General features: G+C 34.0%; 1 protein-coding gene across 2 annotated transcripts in view; it reads right to left on the bottom strand.

Annotated features, from left to right (window-relative positions):
- Window positions 1–2,382: 2,382 nt before the first annotated feature.
- LOC116767124 (terminal nucleotidyltransferase 5C) overlaps window positions 2,383–13,083 on the bottom strand; it is a 94,482-nt gene continuing 83,781 nt past the window's right edge. For both annotated transcript variants that reach the window (XM_032657308.2, XM_032657309.2), the window contains 2 exons: window positions 6,134–7,083; window positions 2,383–6,055 (listed from right to left, as the gene is read on the bottom strand). In XM_032657308.2, the coding sequence (XP_032513199.2) occupies window positions 5,788–6,055; window positions 6,134–7,083 (1,218 nt within the window). In that variant the 3' untranslated portion in view covers window positions 2,383–5,787. The remainder of the gene's footprint in view (window positions 6,056–6,133; window positions 7,084–13,083) is intronic.

Here is a 13,083-nt window from a genome sequence, read left to right on the forward strand (position 1 = left end):
CTATGTTATATCGATTAATTTGTACAAACAGGTCGATTAGAGATTGCTGTAAACTCACACGCTTGTTTTCTTCGTTCCATGTATTTACGGATCTTTTATATTGGTATTCTCGTTTTATTAATATTATTCAGGAGACGTTCAAAGTCCTCTAATATAAATAAAATGAAGATCTGACGAAATTATATATTATTATTGATTATCAAGCAGAAATAGTCATCTCTTCCCTGTTGTCCCTCTCTTGTTAATGATATTTTATATAGCAAATTAGGACTTTTATTTTCTTACTCATTTTTATTGTAAATTTTATAATACAACGTTAAAATCATCATACTGACACAGCATTCCATCAGCTTAGAAGAAGAAAGTCGCCAAATAAAAAAAAAGCTATTACTTTATTTAAAATTATTTATGACTAAAATCATTCATATAAAACAAAATACTAAATTTACCACAACATATAACTATAGTACATACTTTCTGTGTAGCGTGATTTATACGAGTGTATATAAAAAAATCATGTGAACTTGAAATTTAATTATGAAACGGAGTTAAGTGGAACAAAACAAGATAAAATATTTCGAAAGCGAACATTGAACCTGAACTGTTCTGTTTTAAATATTTAAATGCCTTCCAGCCGGGCTGGGGGTCATGACTTTAAAAATGGGACAATTCAACCGTTTTCTGTATACATTTAAATTATGATCGACCAATACATTAATACTTCTATCGTTTGTTCAAAAAATAAAAATATATTTTTTTATAAAGAAGATTTTACTTTCACGTCATTAATTACTAACGAATTTGACTCGAATTCTGCAATAAATAACTTCTATATAAAAACATTCGTACCGACAGACTTGCGAACAGAAGGACGAAATTAAGAAATTAATATATTTTAATGTTATGTAAATAAGAGTAATCAGTTGAGATAACACTTACTTTAATCACAAACAGATAATTATTCTATTTTTATATATATATAAAACATATGATAATATAATGTGCTTCACTTGAAAACAATGAATAAATATTTATTTCGTTAGTGTGTAACATTTTTAACAAGACTTTTCCTTCCTTAACAACACGCTTTTCAAGAGTGGTACACTAAATATTATTGATCGAACGTGACACGAGTCACAGCGCACTCTATTTTTCCTTTTACTAACAAGGTAACATAATTGAATCGTCAGTTGAATGTTACAAAAAAATTTAGATAAAAATGTAACCTTCATTTGAATTCAGTGCGCTTTAAACTGTATGCTTAGCATAAGTTTGGATACGAAGCTTTTCCCGTTTCTCATTCAATAACGTGCGTTAATACCGTAGGTTATGTGTGAGGATTTACGACTGAACGGTTAACGTTCCGTATGTGGTACGACGTCGCAAACTCGGAGTAAGCAACCAGTAATTTGAAGTTAAAAATTTATTCTAGGAATGGAAAATTAAACGAAACTTTAATAAGGCTGAAATAATATATTTAATTGTAGCATCATTGTAGCCGATCATTATGAATAATGACATTATTATTTTTCTAGAGAAAGAGTAATTAATGATACAACAAAATCTACAACTAGTTCACAACCAAGACCTCAGATAATCCAGTAACACAACTATTTTAAAAACCGCGTAGGTGTATATGAAACCTCTATGAATACCGGTCTATTTAAATGTGTCGGGTTATATCAATAATTCATTCACTCGGATGTGTTATATAAGAAAAATGATATCATTTTATGGGACATAGTACACACTTATTTCTTAATAAATCTGTCACCGTTAAAAGTAACGTACAATATTCACAGAGGATGTTTAGTTTTAAGCAAGTCTTGCACGGTGTATTCGATATTGTATATTTTAATGCATTTTTGTATTTGGGTCGACCGTTAGATGTTTGACACGCGTCAGATGTCAGAACTAATTTTGAATTTTTTTTATAACTTATACTTTCATACGGTCGTAAATAGGACTTATTGTTGTTTTCGGTCAAACATTTAAGTTGTTATGTTAAATCCAAATTTAACATTCACCCTCATCCTTCTGAACATCCTGTGTGTATCAGATTTAATAACAGTATTGTGGATTGGTACACTTGAGTATTTAATGCTTTTCTCTCGTATTTTTATTTCATTTAAATTATGCTATAGTTCGAAATTAACGAACTATTTATATGAAATGATTTTATAAGATAATCCGTTTTGTGGACACACTCTAAAAATACCTTGTAATATTAATAAAATGTCTGACATTCAGTATTCTGATTCCATTTTTAAAAATTCTGTGCATTACGTACAAAAGTATTGCCATTACGAAAATAGTCAAAATGAATAAGTTTTTTCATTAATGAGATATTGAGGATCTGGTAAAAAAAATAATACACAAAAATCATTGTTTATCACATTTTTTTTTATAATTTATTTTCACATTTTTTTATTTAGTTTTCTGTAAAATTTACAATAGCTTAAAACTCTTCACAAATATATAGTAATCATTATGTAATGAAACACGTCACCACGCCTCTTTAACACAATACAGGCGACGTGGAGAGAAAAAAATAACTATAAATGTAAATATTATATTCCATAAAAACTATTTTAAAAGCTTATACACCTTAAGGCTTTATGTACTAGCGCTTCTTAACTAGAGAGTCGGATTGCTGCGAAGTCGCCTTGAACATATGAGCGAGAAACGCAACACGCGTTGTCCGTTGTACATGTACAGCCAGCAACAAGAAACGATTATAACTTAATTACCATCGCTCGTTGCTGTTGACCGTACACATCTATCACGGGTCGAATAAATCATATTGAGTTCACTTAGAAGCTAAATCCAACCATCTATTTGGCCCATGATAAAAAAAATGTACAGAAAAATATAATTAAAGCGAACAAAATATAAGAATGATGATGTTTGCGTGGTTTATGCAGGTTTATATAAAGAAAGGGAAAATAATAACGGCATTTGTCACACCGACACTTTAACAATAGTTTTCTTTACACCGCCTCGACTACTATTGACTGAGAACGTGCCGAGCGAACGTGTGACGTCCGCGGGTGACGCCAATAAACGTCAAATAAACGACAAACACACATTCCTATATGTAATTGAAAAATAAAATTTATTCCATTAAAACCAACATTATTATTCAACATCATCATTTTATTATATAAATACGCTGATACAATTATTATTATTTTTTTTTTTACGAACAACGCTTTAAAATTTTTTTTTGGTGTCTGTGTTAATTCCATTCGAAACATTTTGTAATATAATTTGCTTTCTATTATTTTCATAACACAGTAATCTGATAAACTCTGCAGCTATTTTGTTGGACTGCTTTTAAAAACCCAAAAAATTCGTTAGCATGTGGTATTTAAAATTTTTGTATATAGGCCACTAACGAGAAGCACAACGCTAGTGCTCTAAAGCATCATAAGAACGGAATGAAGACATTTTCAACGATTTAATATATAAATATTAAAATGTTCCAAATAATAAACAAGGACACACGAACACCTTAAACCGATGTATACAAAAACATTAAAAAATACATTACATTCATTACAAGGCTAGCTGAAAACTGCTGGTAACTATAGAAATAATAACTAACTTATCCTGCGACGTCTCTCACCTAAACGATAAAGAATAAAGAAAATGGAAGCGACTTCAGACGATACGAACCTGGTTCGAAGATCAGACACCTCCGAGAAGCGACAATGAGACGAAGAACAACAGAGACGACATACATGATACATACCTTCATATATTATAACAGAAATGTTTAGCGGTCTATATGTATAAGGCGTTTAAAGAATTTCCCACGATCTAAGTAATATGAAAAATGCAGCAAAAACAATATCCCATGGAAGCTTTTCGTTTCAAGGAGGTAGTTTTAACTTTTAGGCCAATAACATTTCAATATGCGTGTCTATTTCACGAGCGATATCTGTTTCTTTCTACGTGTCTTTTACTTTGTACTTAATGAAATATCGCTTGTGAAACTTGCACATGATATTTAAACACTTCAAAAAAGTTACAATCGCTCTTAATGTGATATATATACAGTTTAAATTACATTAAACCGGAGCTGTATGGTAAGTACGATTGTTTACGTTGAAGTGACGCTCGTGACGTCACCAACACACTGTTAGCATATTCCATTATTTTATCAAGTATATCTGTATATTCCTTTAACAATTCACATCAATTGTTCGCTCGTGTTCCCTCTATATGCTTCGACTTCGCGAACTTGTTTGGACAAGTCCGCTCGGAACGAGAAATATTAAAACATTCAAGGAATAAACCACAAATATACTTGCAGTCTAATAAAAAAAAAAAAATAATGAGATCTAAAATTTTGGTTCTATAGTGAGCAAGTCTGAAATTCGTTCGTAACATTTCATTGTTCAGAAGTTAACTAAACTAGTCAGATTGTACTTCGCACGAGATTAGTTCACACGGGAGGATTTTTAAAACCAAGCTACTTGTATATAGGACAGACCGTCCGACACTACAGCTATGTATATATATTACTAAATATAATCATAGACAACATTACATTAATTCTACAACAATTAAATCACATTTTTTTTCATACAATCTACTTCTTTATTAAACATTCAGAATTATAAACCATTACTAAGTAATTTCATGACTCAACTACTTGTAAATTTTCTTAAAATATTTAATATATGGTGTTATAACTTTAACGGAACTGTAATATTGTACACACCTTAGTATATATATATTTATATTTCTTATATATTTTTTATATATTTTTTTTTTGTTATTTTATATTTTTTGTTTACGATAATCTTAGTCTGTAACCACATCCAAGCCGTATACAATACTAGAGTCCCACAGCGAGTGTATACATACAATTTTCAGAACTTTAAATACGATATTAAAATAGGCATTCATTATTATATAGCGAATAAATGACTTTTTGACCTTCACAAAGAAACCCGACCTGTAGGATACGTCGCAAAGGAGGTTTTAATGTATTTTTTTTTTTAATCTATATATATTTTTAAAATCCGTATACATATTATTCTACAGAAATTTATCTTCGGTTACCGTCTGATATCAAACGAATTCACTTAAAGATATCTTTATATTTCAAGGCCATTTCACAGGACCGGATTCGGTACTTACAAACACGTCTATTAAAAATGTCACATAGAGTTTTGATTAATACTATGTTGAAACAATAATCGCGGCGTATCAAACGATGTATGGGAAACATTATGGAGGAGAGGCATGCCGCTGATGTAAGCGAATTAACTTTTAATTTTTACATCCGAGGCTTAAAATAACTAGTCTTTTAAGTGTAGACCCGGACTCGGGCTCGCCCCGACGCGACGTGAAACGTAATTTCCGTACTGCTAACATATTAATATATCAACACGCCAGGAGTACGACGACGAATTACCTCACGCCCTCACTCAGAGACGGTCCCCGTGGTTTACAAGTTTCCCGAGTTAAATAATTTATAAGAATAACTACAGAATTCAAAGAGCCGTTGTCAGAAAACGATCAGCTCGGACCTCGGAGCAACGGAACGAGCGTGTGAATAAAAAATTGACAAGAATTGATCGAAGTAGACTGAGCAATACGAATTGACGCAGAGCTTCAACACCGCGGATAGCGGGGACGAGAGGTCGCGTGCGCCTCGCGAAGAATACCGGTCGCACAGATCTGTGAGATACATAGTGTCGAATCATATATATACATATACGTTTATATTATGTACATTTGGCACTAGGTTGATCGCGGTCGGAGTGCGAGGCGTCACGCCGGGCAGAGAGCGGGGCGGCAGCAGTCGCAGCAGGCGGGGGCGGCGCACGCGGCGCAAGCGGCACACGCGGCGCAAGCGGCACACACGCACACGTAGTACCCGGGCGGCGGCACCGGCATCGGCACCGGCATCAGGACCGGCGCACGAGCGCACAGCTCGCGGCAAGCCAGCGCCTCGATCAGGGCAAGCGTCTGCCGCCGCTCGTGGCCCATCAGACACACCGTCGACTCCCTCACCACGCCGTGCAGCAATGTAAGGTACCTGGACAATTAACACCCATCAGTGGTGATCTCCATAGATATATGGAATCATTGATTGAAGGTAATGTTAGACTTTTACCTGTGCTTTAAAGCCTCCTCGTCACGCCCCACGAAGTGGTTCCGTAAGTACGCTTCGAGCTTGGCCCGCTGTTGTCCGAGTTCGGGAAAATCTATGAAAAATCTCGAGCACATGTACCGCTCGAGGATCTTGATCTTGTCGGGTCTGGCCGGTCGGTAGCCTTTGGCCAACAGAGCGCAGTACTTCAGCAGACCGCCGCCGCGGATCTCTTCAGGCTGTCGCGTCGCTATTAATTTCTCCGACAAGTGGAGTAGCGCCTCGGAGTAATCTCCATACACGGACTCGCCGACCACGGTCGGGTAGAAGTTCTCGCCGATGGGCAGCTGGGCGCATTCGTGGAACGCCAGAAGAGAATCTAAAGCGATTTGGAACGAGTCTACCGAGAACTCGAACTGCCTGCGCATCGTGTCCACGAACTTGAGCTCCACTGATTTGTGTCCGCGGGAGTTGCCGAGAGAGATGAGGGACCAACGATCGCCGTCCGAGTTGACGCGGACCATCTTAGAGACGTAGGCCTCCTTCAGGCCGGCGGGTGAAGCTCGCCGGCGGGGCGTGGCGGCCGGCATTAAGGTCGATAGGTGACTGAGGACTGCGGCCTTGACGCGGTCACAGTGTCGAGCCGTGGGCAGGTCCGCTGTGAATATGAGGTCAATGTCCGAGTATGGCTGCGGGCGGTCCGCTAGCACGTTGCTCGCTGCGCCTCCGTTCAGACGGACATCTCTAACTGTGATGCCGGCGCCGCCCTCGCTCTGAGCGGTCTCAAGCCGAGCCCTCACTCCAGCTACCAACTCTCGAAGGCGTACGTGCAGTGTGGGGAAGTTGCCCCTCCCGTGTATGGGGACCACCTCGTCCATGACGTCATTCAGCCTCCGCACTTGCTCGTAACTCAGCACGGCATGACGTTCACCACCACCGCAGCCTTCTTCCGAAGAGGTGTAGCTCGATTCGCTCTGTAACAACGGAGAAACTCATATGAGAAAATCGTAATATTCCGCGAAACATTAATCAGAGAAGAAAAAAATAAAATAATTTTAAAATTGAACGGTAAACAACTGTTGATTATCACTAAAAATAGTTACATGTCAAGGTCGTTGTTGTGTCTAGAGGCAGGCACCCACTGGCATTCAATAAGAAAATGCGAGTCTAACGACAACTGACATTAATGATGCGCTATATAATGATCAAAACAATATATATATTATTAATTCATTATTTAGGGAACAACTCTACGTTTATATTTACTATATTATTTAGGTGCTGTTGGTGCCCATGTTCAAGTAATGGGTCACTTGTTTATTTCTGTCAACAAATTCAACGATGAAGGCTTTTCTTATCATCAAGATAATTTATTTTATTTTATGAACTCATCAAATATTCGCAATATAATTTCGGATATCCGTACAGCTATAACCAAAATCTCTAACAAAATTCCTATTATTTGACTACATTAATGGTTTAACTATTACGGGAGCGTCATACAACGTCAGCGACATTAAAAATACATTTGTTATATAAAAACAATTGTTAAAATTTTCGTTGTCACCACCGTGATGGTAGCCGACCATGTTAAATGTAAAAAGTTTAAACAATACAAAATAATGAACAAGGTCATTAACACGGCGACCTGTTCTGTTCGCTTGTCTGAGGTTTTACCGCCTTTTTAATCGCTGCGAGATTCTGAACCACGATTGCTCATATAATTTGTCATGTATCTATTATATACTTTATTTATTTAAGTTCAGTTGTTTTATATTCCAGTCCAGACCGTGCCTCTAGAATTCCAATGAGCAATCAATCAGTCCCTTTAATTATTAAATAGAAATTCTCAGTATTCCTAGTCCGTTTTGGTATCTATAATTGAGACTAATTACTCAATTTGCATGTAAATTTAGTATACAGCCAACGAGCTACAAGGATATTCTGTTTTAGGCGAAACCCATCTGCCGATTGAATTGTAATAAAACTCCATAAAGAGCCATCTCCCTTATTAATGTTAACTTGGAATGGTGAAAAACCCAAAATGGCCGAGACGATTATATAGACCTCGCAAAACTTTAGATAAATACACATACCTACTGCATACAGAGATTTACCAGTTTTTCATTCCTTAATGTTAACATACTAAGGTTATTGAATGAAAAACAGGAAAACACATGTTAAGCGTAAGTATTTAAAATACTTATGACACTGCATAGTTTTGTCAGCAGTATTTTCATACTAAACTGGATTTAACCAATATTATCGGATTACTACACGTTATTTCATTACTCAAATACTCCTTAACTTTCGGTTACTTTGCAGCAATCGCGATTACGGGCAATGAGATAAGAATGTTTTATATGAATGAGTACTCGCGAAAGTGTTAGATCTCATTACTACCTTAGACACGTTAGTTATTGTACAATACTGTATATTAATTCGTGTGACAAAATAATTATCTAATTATACATATATTGTACACAAACGAAACCACATTAACCAATACATGTTTGTTTTATAAAGTTGAGGTTCTAAATATATATCACGCGAGCAGGGCGGGGAGCGAGTGATAGCGTTGATGACGTCAAACAATTTTAATAATGTTTATATGTATTAACAGGTATAATTATATAACATATAAGGTAAATCTTGTTTGTAATGCTTGTACAATAACTCAGTGTGACGTAAATAGTTCACTCGTTATATGAGTATGTTAAGAATGTGGACTTGGCTTGTATGTGACAGAAAGACATGACGGTTCACTATGTGTTACTAGCGAGATGTTTTGCATATTGTTTTAACAACAAACATTGTTAAATTATAATAAACAGCCGAGTTAAAATCTACTATACTATGTAAGGTGTGGTGCGAGTTTAGTCATCTCTACCCGCTGATCGCTTTTAGGTCCGCTGGCAATGAGACCACCCCCTTACCGATCGTGAACTTCGATCGTTTCGCGTGAGAAACGTTACGTGTGAAATACGGAAAGGTTGATGTGTTATTTATTTCAAAACAATGAAATGATACAGGGTAATGAACTCTATACTCATTGTAATAAGATGAGTTTTTGCAAAATTATATAGATCATATGATATGTATAATTATCAGATAAGTGATTAGTCAATTTCGTCTTGAATCTATTATAGTGTTGAAATTTTAAAATTATTAATTTCTGACTTAAACTAATTCTTTATATTATCTCATAAGGTTATAGAAAAATCCGTGGAAGTTACCATTATTCATTTTTTTTATAGAAATTATAAAATTAATGTTGATATCGAATTTTTATCCGTTTTATATTTATAGATTAGAACAGTACTAAAATTTATCGTCATCAGCCTGTCGGAACCCATTGCTGAGCAAAGGCCTCTTCTCACACGGAGGTTTGTGCACTAATCACCATGCTTACTCATGACAGATTGGCGATTTGAAACTAATTATTTGATATTATAAGACCAGGTTTTCTCCTTATGTTTTCCTTCACCGTCTGTCAGTGGTGTCTTTATACTGTTAGAAAGTATGTATGATAAAAAATCACATTGCACTTGCCAGGTTTCGAACCCGCGCCCTCATGCACGAGAGGCGGCCCGTTAACCTCTAAGCCACCACGACTCTTAAAATTAGTTAAAGTTAATATTATATAGATTAATGATAATGTCTTTCTTTAATCAAAATGTATAAAATTTACTTACTGTACCTTGTAGGTAATGAAAATTGCAATTTTAATAGTATTAGTTTCTGGAGCTTTTAAAGTGTTAAAAAATATGTGTAGGAAAAATTATAAAGTTTACTGACTTTTTATCGTAAACGTGTAAAATTGTTTTCAAAATATTGCAATGAAAATTACACTGATAATGTTTATACATGAAGATAACGCTATCTTATATAATATAGTATTGATAAAGATTATATGAAAAACAATAAAATGGTGACAGGTACGAGATAAGATTATTTACTTTCAAACCTTTTCGGAAATATAAAATAAACAAATCTGCCATGTACATAGTATACTAAATTATAAGATTTGTCACAGTTGAATAATAAAAAAAAATTGTGAAATTATGTATTTTGCTTCCATTGAAACGTAATAAAAAACAAATTTATAATATATATATATACTAATATTTATATATTTTTTTAAATAGAAGCAATAAATTTTATTTGAAATATTCAAAGAACAGGATATTCCTGCTTTTTAATACAAAAAGAAGCCAAAATAGATCTAATTATTAATATATTCGTATGGTATGTAAAATCAGTTGGAACAACTCGCTTTTAAATCACAATAAAATTAGTGGCGTTACAACAGAAATAAGTAAAGAAACCTTTTATAAATACAAATTTAATTTTATCGGCGGTCGACAACCATAAAACTTCATTACAGACGTCCAATTGACTTTTCTGTACACATTGGCTGTATGTTCAATTATCGTTTGCTGCGTAAAAACGAAACAAACGGTACATTTTGTAAAGCACATTGTCTAATTGTAAGATCTAAAGCTTTGACAGGCTTAACGACTCCGTCAATTAAATTTTTTAGACTATTTATATGTATTCAATTCATTCAAATTGATATTATTTCGCATTTTGTAGATATTTTAACTTTCGTAATTTAAGTTCGTATAATACAAGACTAACCTTTTATTGTTGATTAATAAATAAATTAAATTCTCATTCTTCAATATTGACAAAAATGTTAAATTATTTCGAGTGGACGAGAGATCATAACTAAGTTTGCTTCAATAAAAAATAACTTATTGGGAAAGTAAAGTAGTTATTTTTTAATAACCTTTGTTTTATTCGTTATTCTAAAAAACATATATTTTTTCGTACAGCAGATTCCAAAACGAGCGTTGGATATAATTTAAAGAAATCGTTAAAAAATTAAATTTTCGAATGCTTAATTTAAACACGTTCCGAAAATGTTCAACCGTTGCTTATAAATTTTAATAATATTAAAACAAAATGGCGGGCTGTGTTCAAAACGACCTTGAAGATCACGTGATGTTTCTGTGCAACATTAAGTAATAAACCGAATAAGATAAACGAATAACGTAATACTCAAAGTGTATCGGATATCCGTAATGAGGTTATTTTTGTTAATGCAACTGACGCTCACAATTGCGACACCGCATTATTCAGACGTAACTGACGCGCTCTGAAATGTAGATGAGAAAGATCATGGTTTCCGAACGTTGCCATATTACATTCCATTTATTATAATATAGAAATTAATTCACAAACATCACGACTAATATAATACTAAACTTATAATTCCTTTGTAAGAAATACCGCATATAATTCTTTTACATCACTATGTAAGTAGACAAAAATCATTAATTTTTTTCACATGTAGAGTAATAACAGTTAATATATATGAGGTTATCGCGTTGGAATGTCATAGACGTCCATGAGTTACGTTTCTTTACACGCTATTCGCAACCCACATCTAGACCGTACTTTCGATTTCGTGAGTTTGATAATTAGCATGGCCTCGTCGTACGTGCGCTGCGTAACACGGCACGGTGTGACGGAACTAGCCCGATACAATACAGAGGATGGGCATCGAGCGCGGGAAGGAATCCATTTTCACTTTCTTATGAATTATTTTAACATCGTCCTAAATTGGCGGCAACTTATTAATATTGCTGGTTAGTTTGGCTGTATGCTAATGTGTGAAATCCGAACAAAAATAACGAAATTATTACATGAAAGTATTTTGGAAGTAGCTACTAGCTGTTTAATTAGAGTGTGGTAATGATAATAAATTTTCGTTAAAATCTCGCACACAATTTCTAAACGCTTAACGAATACAAAAATTATCAATAAAAATTCAAAGACCGATAGTGACGGTCGCAGTTTGTTTTTTGTAGGTTTGAAAAAAATCATTTATTTATGTTCAAACCTATAAAATAAAAGTAAAGAAAATTCTTAGAGGATTAAATTAAAATTCATATTATTCATTCTTATCTTTCTAAGTTTAAACATTCGCCGTTTGATGGAAAATTTATCGTTTATAGATTAAAGATAAACGTTTGTTTTTGATTTAAGAATGCAACGCGTCATCCGTAATACATTTTTAAAAAGTGTTTAGTGACGTGCTTTTATAATGTATCACATATTGGTACAGTAGTGATGTAAACTGTCGCAATAGTTTAACTTTCAAGGGTTTTATCGAGGAAAATAAATAACACTGTTCGCATACCAACATCGTCCTAGAGGTGACGCAAGTTCTGTCTCAGTGGAGAGCCTCAATATTTCAAGTACAGAACCTTACCATAGTAAATTATAGTCAGGTTAGAAAATAACTAACGTAGTTTGAAAGTTAATTAAAATTTTGCGAAACATTATCGATATATTGCTTTATAACAGATATATTACAATCTTTTATATAAATTTTGATAACAATAATTTTATCAATAGCAAAATAAACAGGTAAGCGATTATTTACATGTCAAAACAAAAACTGTAGAGAAAAGTTATACATTACTTAATAATATATTTATTGTATGAAATATTTTAGATTAACATACTCTTGTATTGTGATATAGAAATATAATTGTTAATAAGTGGCACAAACACGATAACATATTGTGTGAATTATATAAATGGAATTTAATTAGAATCTAGTGTGTATAACGCGACTTTGTCTGCAACGAGCCGTTCTAAATACCAGCTCATCTTAACCTGTCTTTAAGAAAATGTTACACTTATCAAGGACGCTAAGATCACGACCTAAAGCAATTTTGAATCTTCAAATTCTAAAACTTAAAGGTCAACTTTGTTGTTATATTTTTTTGCGCAATTCCTTTGTTCGGAACGTGTTGGCGAAGATAAATTTCGTTTTAATTTTTATTATTATACACATCATTACTGATAACATCGATGGAGCGATAAGCGCTTAATAAAAAAAAAACTACGAACGTCGTCGGGGCGAGTTTCATGACTATTGAAATATGCATTAGTTATAG

The sequence above is a fragment of the Danaus plexippus genome, chromosome 10 (genome assembly GCF_018135715.1).
Source record: "Danaus plexippus chromosome 10, MEX_DaPlex, whole genome shotgun sequence".
NCBI classification, from domain to species: Eukaryota; Metazoa; Arthropoda; class Insecta; order Lepidoptera; family Nymphalidae; genus Danaus; species Danaus plexippus.